The sequence below is a fragment of the Haematobia irritans genome, chromosome 2, assembly GCF_050003625.1.
Source record: "Haematobia irritans isolate KBUSLIRL chromosome 2, ASM5000362v1, whole genome shotgun sequence".
NCBI classification, from domain to species: domain Eukaryota; kingdom Metazoa; phylum Arthropoda; class Insecta; order Diptera; family Muscidae; genus Haematobia; species Haematobia irritans.
In genome coordinates, this window is record NC_134398.1 from 77,561,219 (window position 1) to 77,578,621 (window position 17,403).

The window sequence follows — 17,403 nt, forward strand, 5'->3', positions numbered from 1 at the left end:
CTATCCTTGTTTAGATTACTACTTGCCAAAGAAAGGAATATATAGATCCACATCAAGAAACAGGCCTGTTTACGAGAATGTATGGTGAGTTTAGCATTGAATACGTACATTTACGATAGCTCTTGAATACACAATCACGATCAATAACCACTAATTTACTTTCTATATAAATAGTCTATTAACAAAAATTTCACTTGGCACTAACCAGATTTCTTTAATTACCTATTCATTTTAATACTTAATTATAATTTATTATTTTATGATAAAATACTCAAAACCTTTTTAATCCATTTTTATAACGTCCATATATATTCATATTAATTTCCTATTGATTTCTATATAATAATATGTAATTTAATTTAATTTTTAAATGAATAACTAATTCGTTTTAGTATTTTCACGAAAGGTAAATATGTCTTCGACAGGATATAATAATGAAGTTGACCATCGGGTCAGTCAAATAAACGAAAGTAACTCTGTAATTTAGAACTAAGCCATTAGGATTGTATTTAATTTCTCTCCTCTCTTTCTGTTTTCTATGTTTGTCCTTTATTTCCTCTCTTACAATACTAAGAGCTACCTTAAATTTTCTTTTATGGTGCCGCATCCGATTCCTTCTCCGATGAACAAGAACTGCCCCCAAGATTGAGCACAGCCGGGGCCAGAAGGTAGCCATGTTCAGAGGAGAAGGAGCCCGAGTGGTGGATCGTCACAACACATACACACTCACATAGATATATGCTCGCATGACTACAACAATAATGACAATAGACAATGAGATGAAATGAGAATGCAAAATAACAAAGCAAAGGGGTTGCTATTCTATGAGAGAGTAAGAACTAACATTTCGATAAGCAAACAAAAGAACATAAAAGGAATTCAGGAAAATACTAGAAAATGAATAGATGATTCCAACAAGTGATAGCGAAATTTTATCGTTACAATTTGAAATTTTAAATTAACGGAAACTAATTTAAATAAACTTATATCTATAATTATCAAATTCGTAACAATATGTTCCAAACATATTTTGCAGGAAGCACATATTTTGCCGAAACATTATTATGTTTGTTTTATGTGAACATATTATATGTTTGGAAGCATTTTGAGCCCAAAAATTGTATATGCTTGGAAATTTTTCTCCCAAAGAAGATTGTGCTCAAAAAAAATATATTTCTGCTTAATTGCATATTCCCTCACATCTTTCTCATTTCCACGAATTTTTTTAGTTCTTAGGATCTTTTTCTGTAATACAAACAATGCTGAAGAAATTATTCAATTTTATAAATTAAATTATAAATTAAATCCGATATAAACAAATGGGTTTCGGACACAATTTTTAAACACAATATATTTAAGTGCAAACATGTAATGTTCCTAAACTAGCATTAATGTTTGGGACACATATGTTAATATGTTAGAATATATTATGTTTGGGGCATGAATGTTTCATAAAAATAATATGTGTGAATGTAAACATATATAAATTTACAAATTTCGGGTAAACATATATATTTTGTGATATTTTATTCAGAGAGCGACAAAGAGAGATTATAGAGAACGAACTAGAGATGGAAACCGAGAGGGTTGACGAAAGATATCAACACAACACAGCGAGAGAATGAAAAGAGAGCAATTTCTGAGAAACCGCTTGTATGTTGTTTAGGAAAACTGTTTTATGATAAGGCCAAAAATTTGATATGCTTAAGTCTAACTATTATTTAATTTGAATATTAGAATGAGTATTCGAAGTAAAGAGAATAGACATTCGGAACCAAAAGAATAGACAGCATGTGTTTTCGCCTTGAGAGCAGCATATGTATGTGTGGATATGTGATTTGTTTATCATTTTGGCATTATGGGCACAATTTTTTTCTTGGTTCGTTAAACGAAATAGAACGTACGAGGAGAAAGTCAAAATATTCAGGCAAATGAAATTAAAAAAAAACGTTGGAAAATATATAAAAATTACAAAGGCATCTTCATAAAAATTACGAAAGGGCACTATACTCTTTTTAGAGTTGGGACAGTAAAATGAAAAAGGAGGAAATAGCGAAAAATTAAACATTAAAGTATATAAAAAAAAGTTTAGTTCCTCTTTATTAATAAGTAGTCCAAGAGGAGTTGATGGACACCTTCAAATATAAAAGCGGGAATTAAGTTCGAGTTTTGCAGCTAAAACAATTGAAAAAGTTTATTTTCTTTAAAATGAATTATTAAAGCAAAGTAAAAGGCAAGACAGGGTCATTTTAGAGCGATAATGCCAACTTAATACCGGCCTTAAAGGTAAAAATTAAATTAAATACTAAACACGATAAGTTTTAAATACATTTAAAATGGTGTTATATGCTAGTAAAAAAAACTGTTCACGCCTGAATAAATTTATGTGTATTATAAAATAATTTATGTATGTTTATACTCGACCCCACGTTCTTCTTTTGTTAGAGTTTTTGAATTCCTTCCAAAATTTCAAACTTTTATACCAAAAACAGTTTTTTGTTACAAAATTTTTTTAGGGTGTGGGATTACTTATACCTGTGTGAGATGAACAGAATGATCATGCTTCTCTAACATATGTTCCAAACATATTTTGCAGGAAGCACATATTTTGCCGAAACATTATTATGTTTGTTTTATGTGAACATATTATATGTTTGGAAGCATTTTGAGCCCAAAAATTGTATATGCTTGGAAATTTTTCTCCCAAAGAAGATTGTGCTCAAAAAAATATATATTTCTGCCTAATTGCATATTCCCTCACATCTTTCTCATTTCCACGAATTTGTTTAGTTCTTAGGATCTTTTTCTGTAATACAAACAATGCTGATGAAATTATTCAATTTTATAAATTATTCAATTTTATAAAGGGTCCTGGGTTCAATCCCTGCTCTGACCGAACACCATTTTATTTTTTTAATTTATATATTTATATTGTAAAATTGTAATATAGTAACATTTTTACAATGAAACTTCGAAATGTGTGTTATTAAAGATTTACAGTCAGAAAAGAACAGTGTTTGATATAAATGAAATAGACGGAGCTTTTGGATAAAATATTATTTTTTTATTGCAAAAATAACAATTTTGTAAGAAAAAAGTGTTTTTGGTATAAAAGTTTGAAATTTTCGAAGAATTTCAAAAACTCTAACAAAAGAAGAAAGTCAAGTACAAACATAAAAAAATGTACAATATAAACAACATATATATGTTTACTCTAAATTTGTAAATTTATTTATGTTTACATTCACACATATTATTTTTATGAAACATTCTTGTCCAAAACATGATATATTCTAACATATTAACATATGTGTCCCAAACATTTAATGCTAGTTTAGGAACATTTTTGCACTAAAATATATAGTATTTAAAAACTTGTGCCCGAAACTCATTTCGTTTATATCGGAACATATGAAAAACATTTTTCTAACTGTGCAGCTCATCCCCGCTGACTCCACCAATACTCTGTTACACCCGAACATCTGGTGCCAATCGAGCCAGATTATCTGCGTTCTCTCAGAGATTTCAGATCGTTCTACAGTACAGGTATGTTTGCATTTCAATTGTTCCTACATCCTCAAAAAAATCGCTTCTATAACATATGTTCCAAAAATATTTTGCAGGAAGCACATATATTATTGCATACTGCCGAAACATTAATATGTTTGTTTTATGTGAACATATTATATGTTTAAAAGCATATATATATATATATATATATATATATATATATATATATATATATATATATATATATATATATATATATATATATATATATATATATATAGCATAGTTTGCAGCGCCCACGAGCCCATGCAAACATACCATTATTTAACAGACATTTACATACATTTGTTGGCCACGTGGAGCTGTGGTTAGCATGTCTGCCTTGCGTGCAAAGGGTCATGGGTCCAATCCCTGCTCCGACCGAACACCATTTTTTTTAATTTACACATTTATGTTTATACTATATTAAATTTTTATAATGAAACTTCGAAATGTGGGTTATAAAAGATTTACAGTAAGAAACAGTGCTTCATATAAACGAAATGGACTGAGCTTTTGGATAAAATATTATTTTTTAACAATTACAAACAAAATAACAATTTTGTAAAAAAACACTGTTTTTGGTATAAAAGTTTGAAAAGCTCTAACAAAAGAAGAACGTGGAGTCGAGTATAAGCATACATAAATAATTTGATAATATGCAAATAAATTTATTTATGTGCGAACAGTTTTTTACTAGCATTTAACACAATTTTAAATGCATTTACCACTTATCGTGTTTTGTACTTAATTTCATTTTTACATTTAAGTCCGGTATTAAGTTGGCATTATCGCTCTAAAATGACCCTGTTTTGCCTTTTACTTCTTTTTACCCCACTTGGGCCAGCTGGACTTTGCTTTGATATCGAGTGCTTTCTATAAAACATCTACCAAAATTTACAGCGAAGAGTATAATCGACGATTAGTTGCTGAGATTTTGTCTTTCCCTTCGACAGAACGAGGAAGCGATGCTCTATTCATTACATTTGTAAAATCTATGCGATTCCAAAGAGTATTTTCGAAAGAAGTATGTGAATATCTAACAGATATTTGTAAGAACCCAAATAATCTCAAACAATTCCAACCTCGAGGCCAAATTCATATGTTTGCTTTATTCGCTGATTGTTTATGGGATGATTCTGCTGCTACACGACCTTTATCTAAGTATTTATTAGATGTTTGAAAAATCCCAGCTGCACTGCCTACGCAGAAAACATAAGGGGCAAAGATATAGCGAGCTTTCTTTGGTGTTGTTCGCAATTGAACTGTGACATGACTAAAGAACAATTTACATTGATGGAGGAAATGCTGATAAGAAAATTACATAACAATGAATTTTCTTATTTCCCCGATCAATTAGTGGAATCATGTCTATCTTTATGGATATTGGGATATAAATCTAAAGAACTGTTCCAAAATGCAGTAGCCCTTAAATCTCAAGCGCAATCAAAAAGGTACCAACCAAAAGTAGATAGTCGCTTAACTGTCCTAATGTCGGCAGCTCATATTGAAGAACCATCTTGGTGCACACGCCTATCCAAGAAATTTGATTATTTCGATATTAATGCGGATGTTCCTGATTACATTTTGAATACTGGAACACCGTACCAATCATTATTGGCAAAATTTGCAGAAAATGATATAGTGATATCAGCAGAAATTTCTTGTCCCATCAATGGCATTAATATTCTTGGAATTCTAATAAAATTTGTCAACGATAGTCTTCTCTTTGTGGAATTTAAGGGAGAGTATCAGACATTGAAGTTCAGTCAAAATTCGATCGCAATATTAAGGTTGAAACTACAATTACTTCGATCCTTGGGTTACAAAGTTAAAGTGGTAATTATTTTATGCATTATAATTTTACTTTAGAAGCCTTTGCCAATTTCAACGAAACCATTCCATACATTGCAGTCCATTGAGAGACAGAATATTTTTACAATTAATTATTTTTCGAGCTTTATGGACAAATTACATCAAGGAATTTGATATATGGAACCATTGAAAAGAAAACGCCAGATACAAATCTATACACGCCTAGACTGTACATGTTTCAGTTCGGGCGAATGAACTTTTCCACAGCCTTTAGCATAGATCTGGCTGGGAGAGGTAATATTTTTATACTTTACAGTGTTAGGGTAGTTGTAGTGGCAGACCCCAATAGACTGTTTAGTCCACTGTGGTGTGATCGGTTGTGAGCATATCTCTTAGCAATAATAGTGGCCTGATTCTTTGTTAAGCCTCCTTACACTAAGATATGTCACCAGCATTACTGATTGCACCGCTGGAAAACGTTTTTTTTTTTTCGAAACTAGAGTTGAACCCACTGCAAAAACATGGTTCCCCTTGTTCAACCTTGTAGACAAACTGCATTTCGGAAATGTGATTTAATACGTCCTAAAATATACTTCTATAAACCATTCGGCGATCATTTGATTCGTTGTTAGTTGTATTTCATAAAAATTGGCGAAGGTTGATAACTATATTTTTCTGGTTTCATTTACTAATTTAATAATTTTTGTTTAATATTTTTATTTATATTTTTAGATATCAACGTCCGATTTAAACAATTTGGACATTGGAAATTTTTTCAACGGTGAATTTGATATCGAACTAGCAAAGGAGAGTATTAAGGTATAAATGCGGAATATATGATATTGATGTACCTGTAAAAATACAAATATTCTATGAATATTTATGAATTATTTGGTAGTAATAGATCAATGCAAACATTAAAAACAACAACAACAAATAAATAATGGTATTGACTAAATGTAGGCTAAGTTTTTCCCAGGGCTGTGGCGTCGGAGTCTTGGAGTCGGAGTCTGAAGATTTTGCTGGAGTCGGAGCCGGAGTCGTAAAAATATTGCTCGACTCCGACTGCGGCGAAACAAACTTTGAAAAACATTTCATATCTTTGTAACTAAAGAAATATTTCGACAAATTAGATTCCATTAGGATTTTTAATCGAACAACGAAAAACAAAGTACTGGATTTCAGAACATTCAAAGTGTATTTATAAGGGTGAAATTTCACGGAGATATAGAAAGTGGGTTTTAGTAGAATACGAGCTGAATTGATCAATTGTACACGCACAGAAAAACCATGTTTGGACATGGTTGCCGCATCCATTTAATGCTTATCTAGAGCATGTAATTGCCGCGAAAACCATGTATTTTGTCTTTGTAAAAATAGTTTTCGAGCGGAGAAAAATGTATGGTGGCAATAAGCATTTGAATGGTTCTCAAATGCCGCAAACATGTTTTATCATTTAAATGATAGAATTTGAAACCATTAAATGGTCGGGAAAATCATGTTCCTGACCATTCCATTTTTTTACTTTTTTACAGGGAAAAAAGTATTTTTATAGGTTGAGTATAGACATGCCTAGAACCATTACATGGCCATAAAGACCATTTACATTTTTTTCGTGACCATTTAATTTTTTTAACTTTTTTGCAGCGAAAAGAATTTTATAAAACCCTGACCAGGTACACACGATTTTCATTTTGCGCGTCAGTCGTGTGTTGATTGTTTCTTGGAATGGACGAAGAATACGGATTTTTTGTGTTAATTTATTTAAGTGGCACGTGGTTTTATGTGACCACAAAAAAAGGAAAGTGTAATTGAAAAAATGTACCTGTTTTTTGTTCTGCATTTTGCTATATGGTATCATTTATTATTATTTGCAGTTATATGATGTCTGCGTTTGTACATTTGATGAGCACGATGTAAATATGGAATAATTACTTATTGTTGAAATTGAAATAAAATAGAGTGTGTAAAAATATATGATGTTTGCTTGAACGGCATTATAAATACAAATAAACAATGAATTAGTTTATAAATAAATAAAAACAAACAAAAAAAAATTAATTTTGTGTTTTCTTTTCTCAAGTGGCGTCCTTTTTTCGACGATGAAAAAAGTTTTTTCATAAAGGTTGGGACCATGTTCTTTTAACTAGGAGAAAAACATTTTTAATGAATACCATAACATTTTAAATTGTGACCATTGTCTTTTCATTCAAACAAAATTCTTTTTATCAATATAATAACATTTTAGATGAGGACAATTATATTTTTCTTAGAACCATGTTCACTGAGCCAACATGGTTGCAGGTTAAAATGTTACATGGTCGCCGCAAAAATAGCTCCTATCATATTATTTTGCTCTTCGAATATGATTGTGACAATCATGTTTCTTCTCTGCGTGTATTGTCCATTTTTAACATAATCAACAAGTGAGTCAGAAGTGAGGGTATCATATAGTCGGCGGGGCCGACTGTATGAATATATTTCTGTAAGAGTTACATATAAGTCTAACTACGATCGGCTAATATTTGAATAACATTGGTATTATGGCCAAATTTAGAAATATCTAGCAGCTATATATATATATATATATATATATATATATATATATATATATATATATATATATATATATATATATATATATATATATATATATATATAATGCTATTAAAAATTCAAATTTTGAAATATTAGCCGATCGTAGTTAGACTGATATGTAACTCTCTTACAGAAATATATTTCCCAAGTTTCACAATTTTGGATTTATTACCCACACTAATTGTGCGATTTGCTCTATTTTAATAATAGACTCAATATTAGTGGCATACTAACTCTGTAGATTCAGAATAGAGGTGTGCACGTGAGTAATATTTTACTCACGCTCACGCACACTCACGACGGAAAATCTTACTCACGCACACTCACGCACGAAAAATTTTCGAACCGCTCACGCTCACGAACACTCACGAATGAATTTATTTAAAAAATCACGCTCACGCACACTCACGATAGAAAAATTCTACTCACGCACACTCACGCACGAAAAAAATTCGAGGCATTCACGCTCACGCACACTCACGAAAGAAAATTTTTGCTCACGCACGCTCACGCACGAAAAATATTCGAGCCGCTCACACTCACGAATGGATTTATTTTAAAAAATCACGCTCACGCACACTCACGAAAGAAATTTTTTGCTCACGCACGAAAAAATTTCAAGACGCTCACGCACACTCACGAAGGAACTTATTTTCCAAAACTCACGCACGAAAATTGTTCTTGACGCTCACACTCGCGACAAAGAATTGTTACAAATGCGCGAAAAATTTTGTGAAGAATTTACGCACATTCACGACTGTAGAAATGCTAATTTGACGATAAATAATATATATACCCAGCAAAAACTAGGCAACCACATCTCATTAGAATTGGCATTACCAGGAGTAAAGCTGTCATTACACGTTGCATTACATTGCGGTGAGTTATAATGACTTATTTGTAATGACAAAAATAAATACTTCTTGGTAATTTTCGAATTGTTATTCTCAAATGTTTAGGCAGTTGGCTTAATTGAAAGGTTGAATACTTCTTAGTACGAATGAACTAAAATATTTTTCTATGCTAACTTAATGGAAATTAAAATACATATATACCGTTCGACTCAGAATCACCTCCTGAGTTGATCTAGCCCTTGGCGTCCGTCCGTCCATGTATTTGTTGTTCGCAGGATTCCGGTCGCAATTATTAACCGATTTTGATTAAATTTGGTATGCGGCTCTTTATTGGCACAAGGACGAACGCTATTGAATTTAGATATAGCTCCCATATACACAGTCTCACATAAGTTTACATACCGTTGAGGTTTTTACCTTATAACTAAACATGTTTCTTGTTGTTGTTTATAATCCAGACTAAAAACATCTTCTTGAAAATGGACAAATAAAGGGTGATTCTTTTGAGGTTAGGATTTTCATGCATTAGTATTTGACAGATCACGTGGGATTTCAGACATGGTGTCAAAGAGAAAGATGCTCAGTATGCTTTGACATTTCATCATGAATAGACTTACTAACGAGCAACGCTTGCAAATCATTGAATTTTATTACCAAAATCAGTGTTCGGTTCGAAATGTGTTTATCGACAAATTTTGTTCAGCGATGAGGCTCATTTCTGGTTGATTGGCTACGTAAATAAGCAAAATTGCCGCATTTGGAGTGAAGAGCAACCAGAAGCTTTTCAAGAACTGCCCATGCATCCCGAAAAATGCACTGTTTGGTGTGGTTTGTACGCTGGTGGAATCATTGGACCGTATTTTTTCAAAGATGCTGTTGGACGCAACGTTACGGTGAATGGCGATCGCTATCGTTCGATGCTAACAAACTTTTTGTTGCCAAAAATGGAAGAACTGAACTTGGTTGACATGTGATTTCAACAAGATGGCGCTACATGCCACACAGCTCGCGATTCTATGGCCATTTTGAGGGAAAACTTCGGAGAACAATTCATCTCAAGAAATGGACCGGTAAGTTGGCCACCAAGATCATGCGATTTGACGCCTTTAGACTATTTTTTGTGGGGCTACGTCAAGTCTAAAGTCTACAGAAATAAGCCAGCAACTATTCCAGCTTTGGAAGACAACATTTCCGAAGAAATTCGGGCTATTCCGGCCGAAATGCTCGAAAAAGTTGCCCAAAATTGGACTTTCCGAATGGACCACCTAAGACGCAGCCGCGGTCAACATTTAAATGAAATTATCTTCAAAAAGTAAATGTCATGGACCAATCTAACGTTTCAAATAAAGAACCGATGAGATTTTGCAAATTTTATGCGTTTTTTTTTTTTAAAAAGTTATCAAGCTCTTAACAAATCACCCTTTACTTTGTTTTTCAAATTATTTTACAAAATCTAAAGCATATATATATATATATATGCATATTTTATTATATTTTAATAATTAAAGAAAATACAATTTCTTAAACCGTATGTAAACTTGTGTAAGACTGTGTATATGTATCGCCCGATTTCGATAAATGGGGTCAGATTGCGCTCATTTACTAACCGATCGGCGTCAAATTTGTCACAAAGTGATCGACTGACTCTATGTGCAAAATATCATCCAAATCGGTGCAGATTTGGATATAGCTGCCATATATATGTAGCGCCCAATTTTCAAAATTTGCCCCTTATAACCTTATTGTTGACCATTGTGGCCTCATTTATTAACCGATCTTACTCAAAGTTAGCACAAGGTAATGTCCTGTAATATCAATAAAACCTGCAAAATATAATCCAAATCGGGTCATATTTAGATATAGCTCTTATATATATTTTTCGCCCGTTTTTGAAAAATGTACCCCTTGTAACTTTATTTCTAACCATAGTAGCCTTATCTAATACCCGATCTTACTCTAATTTAGCACAAGGCAACCCGCTGTGATATCAACCAATATATGGATATAGCTCCCATATAAATGCGTCGATCGATTTTCCCAAATTTGACCATAATACTCTTATTTTTTAACCTATGTTGCTCAAATTTCAAATAAACATGTATTAGCCGATCGTATTGAGACTTGTATGTAGCTATTACATAAATCTATTACCCTATTTTCAGAAATTTGAATTTATTACCCACACTAATTGAGCGATTTCCAGTTTTTTTAATAAAGGACTCAATATTAGTAGCATACTAAATAACTCTGTAGGTTCAGAATCAACTATACTCCTATGTTAATATCAGACATTTCTGTTCAGATTATGATAAAACTCCCATGTACCCAGTAATGTTATTAAATCTGGAAATGTGGTTTTCCCCAAACCTATATCATTGATACCCTACAATGTTCACTAATTCAGTAGGGGTGATTTGGGGTATGATGTAGTCGGCCCAGCCCGACTTTCTACTTTACTCGTTAATTCGAATTTTATTTAATCTACCAATTTTTTATGGTACACTTTTTCGACAATATTTCTCATTTTCGTTAGAAAAAAAAACACAGCCATATTTTATAAAAGGTTTTATTGTTTAAGGAACGGCACTATACTCGGTTTTTGCACCGAAAACCAGCGCTTCAACACTACTTTTTTAATCAATTAATTTTAAATGAAAAAAAACTATTACACAATCGATACATTGGAAGGTTTAGTGTGACCAAAGTCGTGAGTGTGACCAATGTCGTGAGCGTGATTAAAATCGTGGTCGTGACTGATATCGTGAGTGCGATTGACATCGTGATCGTGATTCAAATCGAGATCGTGATTCAACTCGTGAGCGTGATTCAAATCGTGAGCGTGATACAAGTCGTGAGCGTGATTCAAATCGTGAGCGTGATTAAAATCGTGAGCGTGATTTAAATCGTGAGCGTGATTAAAGTAGTTATCGTGATTCAAATCGTGAGCGTGATTTTGTTTTCGTGAGTGTAATTATCAAACATTTTTACTCACGCACATTCACGAAGAATTTTTTTTCGTGACTCACGCTCACGCACGAAAATTTTCAGCTTGATCACGCTCATGGACGCTCACGAGATTGACTCCATCGTGACTCACGGCTCACGCGTGAGTCACGAAAATTTCGTGTCACGTGCACACCTCTAATATATATATATATATATATATATATATATATATATATATATATATATATATATATAGCTGCTAGATATTTCTAAATTTGGCCATAATACCAATGTTATTCAAATATTAGCCGATCGTAGTTAGACTTATATGTAACTCTTACAGAAATATATTCATACAGTCGGCCCCGCCGACTATATGATACCCTCACTTGTGACTCACTTGTTTATTATGTTAAAAATGGACAATACAATTGATCAATTCAGCTCGTATTCTACTAAAACCCACTTTCTATATCTCCGTGAAATTTCACCCTTATAAATACACTTTGAATGTTCTGAAATCCAGTACTTTGTTTTTCGTTGTTCGATTAAAAATCCTAATGGAATCTAATTTGTCGAAATATTTCTTTAGTTACAAAGATATGAAATGTTTTTCAAAGTTTGTTTCGCCGCAGTCGGAGTCGAGCAATATTTTTACGACTCCGGCTCCGACTCCAGCAAAATCTTCAGACTCCGACTCCAATACTCCGACGCCACAGCCCTGGGAAAAACTTAGCCTACATTTAGTCAATACCATTATTTATTTGTTGTTGTTGTTTTTAATGTTTGCATTGATCTATTACTACCAAATAATTCATAAATATTCATAGAATATTTGTATTTTTACAGGTACATCAATATCATATATTCCGCATTTATACCTTAATACTCTCCTTTGCTAGTTCGATATCAAATTCACCGTTGAAAAAATTTCCAATGTCCAAATTGTTTAAATCGGACGTTGATATCTAAAAATATAAATAAAAATATTAAACAAAAATTATTAAATTAGTAAATGAAACCAGAAAAATATAGTTATCAACCTTCGCCAATTTTTATGAAATACAACTAACAACGAATCAAATGATCGCCGAATGGTTTATAGAAGTATATTTTAGGACGTATTAAATCACATTTCCGAAATGCAGTTTGTCTACAAGGTTGAACAAGGGGAACCATGTTTTTGCAGTGGGTTCAACTCTAGTTTCGAAAAAAAAAAACGTTTTCCAGCGGTGCAATCAGTAATGCTGGTGACATATCTTAGTGTAAGGAGGCTTATTTAGATATAGCTCTTATATATATTTTTCGCCCGTTTTTGAAAAATGTACCCCTTGTAACTTTATTTCTAACCATAGTAGCCTTATCTAATACCCGATCTTACTCTAATTTAGCACAAGGCAACCCTCTGTGATATCAACCAATATATGGATATAGCTCCCATATAAATGCGTCGATCGATTTTCCCAAATTTGACCATAATACTCTTATTTATTAACCTATGTTGCTCAAATTTCAAATAAACATGTAAAGGGTGATTCTTTTGAGGTTAGGATTTTCATGCATTAGTATTTGACAGATCACGTGGGATTTCAGACATGGTGTCAAAGAGAAAGATGCTCAGTATGCTTTGACATTTCATCATGAATAGACTTACTAACGAGCCACAACGTCGAATTTTCAGTGAATGGGCCCTAGAAAAGTTGGCAGAAAATCCGCTTTTTTATCGACAAATTTTGTTCAGCGATGAGGCTCATTTCTGGTTGAATGGCTACGTAAATAAGCAAAATTGCCGCATTTGGAGTGAAGAGCAACCAGAAGCCGTTCAAGAACTGCCCATGCATCCCGAAAAATGCACTGTTTGGTGTGGTTTGTACGCTGGTGGAATCATTGGACCGTATTTTTTCAAAGATGCTGTTGGACGCAACGTTACGGTGAATGGCGATCGCTATCGTTCGATGCTAACAAACTTTTTGTTGCCAAAAATGGAAGAACTGAACTTGGTTGACATGTGGTTTCAACAAGATGGCGCTACATGCCACACAGCTCGCGATTCTATGGCCATTTTGAGGGAAAACTTCGGAGAACAATTCATCTCAAGAAATGGACCGGTAAGTTGGCCACCAAGATCATGCGATTTGACGCCTTTAGACTATTTTTTGTGGGGCTACGTCAAGTCTAAAGTCTACAGAAATAAGCCAGCAACTATTCCAGCTTTGGAAGACAACATTTCCGAAGAAATTCGGGCTATTCCGGCCGAAATGCTCGAAAAAGTTGCCCAAAATTGGACTTTCCGAATGGACCACCTAAGACGCAGCCGCGGTCAACATTTAAATGAAATTATCTTCAAAAAGTAAATGTCATGGACCAATCTAACGTTTCAAATAAAGAACCGATGAGATTTTGCAAATTTTATGCGTTTTTTTTTAAAAAAAAGTTATCAAGCTCTTAACAAATCACCCTTTATTAGCCGATCGTATTGAGACTTGTATGTAGCTATTACATAAATCTATTACCCTATTTTCAGAAATTTGAATTTATTACCCACACTAATTGAGCGATTTCCAGTTTTTTTAATAAAGGACTCAATATTAGTAGCATACTAAATAACTCTGTAGGTTCAGAATCAACTATACTCCTATGTTAATATCAGACATTTCTGTTCAGATTATGATAAAACTCCCATGTACCCAGTAATGTTATTAAATCTGGAAATGTGGTTTTCCCCAAACCTATATCATTGATACCCTACAATGTTCACTAATTCAGTAGGGGTGATTTGGGGTATGATGTAGTCGGCCCAGCCCGACTTTCTACTTTACTCGTTAATTCGAATTTTATTTAATCTACCAATTTTTTATGGTACACTTTTTCGACAATATTTCTCATTTTCGTTAGAAAAAAAACACAGCAATATTTTATAAAAGGTTTTATTGTTTAAGGAACGGCACTATACTCGGTTTTTGCACCGAAAACCAGCGCTTCAACACTACTTTTTTAATCAATTAATTTTAAATGAAAAAAAACTATTACACAATCGATACATTGGAAGGTTTAGTGTGACCAAAGTCGTGAGTGTGACCAATGTCGTGAGCGTGATTAAAATCGTGGTCGTGACTGATATCGTGAGTGCGATTGACATCGTGATCGTGATTCAAATCGAGATCGTGATTCAACTCGTGAGCGTGATTCAAATCGTGAGCGTGATACAAGTCGTGAGCGTGATTCAAATCGTGAGCGTGATTAAAATCGTGAGCGTGATTTAAATCGTGAGCGTGATTAAAGTAGTTATCGTGATTCAAATCGTGAGCGTGATTTTGTTTTCGTGAGTGTAATTATCAAACATTTTTACTCACGCACATTCACGAAGAATTTTTTTTCGTGACTCACGCTCACGCACGAAAATTTTCAGCTTGATCACGCTCACGCACGCTCACGAGATTGACTCCATCGTGACTCACGGCTCACGCGTGAGTCACGAAAATTTCGTGTCACGTGCACACCTCTAATATATATATATATATATATATACATATATATATATATATATATATATATATATATATATATATATATATATATATATATATATATATATATATATATATATATATATATATATATATATATATATATATATATATATATATATATATATATATATATATATATATATATATATATATATATCCGATCCCGAACAACTCTCTCGTTAGCTCACTCCATTCGTTGTCTCCAAACCTCCAGTTTTTCGCAGCGACGAAGATATTAAGTTGTAAAATAGCTTTCCCACAGGTGCATAATGCTGACAGTGCGTCTGGTGCACAGGTTCAGTATCCATGGGAAGCTATCATATTGCAGTTTCGCACTGGATTGCAAAATGCTGAATTAGCGGCACGGGTAGTTTTGAAACGGGGTAGTACAGTGGTTTGTGGGGACTGAAATGTGTTAACTCTTCCCCCTCTAAAAATCTGCGTCCCCCAGATCAGGATATGAGGAGTTACTTTGTTGCAAAACAGACTAGTTAATCTCCGGTAGTCTTTTCTGAGATGTTAGCTTCCTCCAAATTACACTAATAAGCACCATTAGTACGAAGAGGCCCAAAAATCCTGACATCATGAACCATGTCGTTCTCTCTTTTAGGTAGCCCAAAAGTCGTATATTATTGGAAGCCATTTCATCCACAAGATTGAGATTCAAAGATATGCTCTTGTTGGCGATGGTGGTAAGTACTGGTGGGAGAACCTGTACTCCAGAACTGCTCATACTCCAATACATTTTGTTGTTAATTGTCAGTGATTCGTTTTCCATTTGGAGAATGAAGAATCCATCAAGGTGATGGGACGTTCCATTGGACCAGATGGTATTGTTGAAGTTGTCCAAGAATATTGTCTTTAAGTAATTCAACTTTGGATTCTGCACTGGTAACATAATTACACGCTGTATGTCCACCCTTTAAGTGTCGAGGTAGGCAGTCTTCTTCTGACAGCCTTTTTACAAACCATTGCGGTGGCTAAGCGAATGCAATTGCCTTTAATGCTATAGGTTTCATCCTTATTCACAAGTATAGTTTTGTAATTTAAGTCCAATTTATGGCCATCCTTTAAGACCGCTCGTACAATCAGGTTGAATTTAATTTCTTCCACTTTTGGCATTGACAAAAGTCGGGAGCCATTGGTGTAAATAGAGGGCTCACTGTATTCAATGGCCTCGATGACATTACAGTAGGGAAGAACTTCTATTTCACTTACTAGTTGATTTATCCCTTCCTTGTTCAACAGATTGCTGTTCACAACCTTATCCTTGGCCATTTGGCAAGCTCGAACTAGTTCGCTTACATCCTCCTTCAGAATCATCGTCTTGTGCAGTATTTCTTGTGAAAACTTTGCTTGGATGTTTTGTCCCAGCATATCATTTGTTGCATTGATATATATATACATATACATATATATAGTCGCTCGATTTTCCCAAATTTGGCCATAATACCCTTATTTGTCAACCAATGTTATTCAAAATTCAAATTTTGAAATATTAGCCGATCGTAGTTAGACTTATATGTAACTCTTACAGAAATATACTTCCCAAGTTTCACAAATTTGGATTTATTACCCACACTAATTGTGCGATTTGCTCTATTTTAATAATAGACTCAATATTAGTGGCATACTAACTCTGTAGATTCAGGATCCACTATAGCTCCTAATATCAGAAATTTCTGTTCAGATTGTGATATAACTCCCATAACCATGTACCCCTTAATGTTCTTAAATATGGAAATGCGTTTTATCTCCCAAACCTATACCATTGTTACTCCACAACCAATGTTTACTAATTCAGTAGGGGTGGTTTAGGGTTTCATATAGTCGGCCCCGCCCGACTTTCTACTTGACTCACTTGTTTATTATGTTAAAAATGGACAATACATCAATGATCAATTCAGCCCGTATTCTACTAAAACCCACTTTCTATATCTCCGTGAAATTTCACCCTTATAGATACACTTTGAATGTTCTGAAATCCAGTACTTTGTTTTTCGTTGTTCGATTAAAAATCCTAATGGAATCTAATTTGTCGAAATATTTCTTTAGTTACAAAGATATGAAATGTTTTTCAAATTTTGTTTCGCCGGAGTCGAGCAATATTT

General features: G+C 33.4%; 1 protein-coding gene across 1 annotated transcript; it reads left to right on the forward strand.

Annotated features, from left to right (window-relative positions):
* Positions 1–77: 77 nt before the first annotated feature.
* On the forward strand, positions 78–6,322 carry LOC142224669 (uncharacterized). The gene is made up of 5 exons (XM_075294454.1): positions 78–84; positions 393–451; positions 4,379–4,699; positions 4,732–5,388; positions 6,097–6,322. The coding sequence occupies exons 1-5, from the start codon at positions 78–80 to the stop codon at positions 6,187–6,189; spliced, it is 1,137 nt and encodes a 378-aa protein (XP_075150569.1). The 3' UTR covers positions 6,190–6,322.
* The last annotated feature ends 11,081 nt before the right edge of the window (positions 6,323–17,403 follow it).

Bases quoted from the DNA above. Each gene is read 5' to 3' on its own strand.
- LOC142224669 (XM_075294454.1), top strand. The intron at 4,700-4,731 runs CGACCTTTATCT...ATTAGATGTTTG, and splicing joins GGGATGATTCTGCTGCTACA to AAAAATCCCAGCTGCACTGC. The intron at 5,389-6,096 runs GTAATTATTTTA...TTATATTTTTAG, and splicing joins TGGGTTACAAAGTTAAAGTG to ATATCAACGTCCGATTTAAA.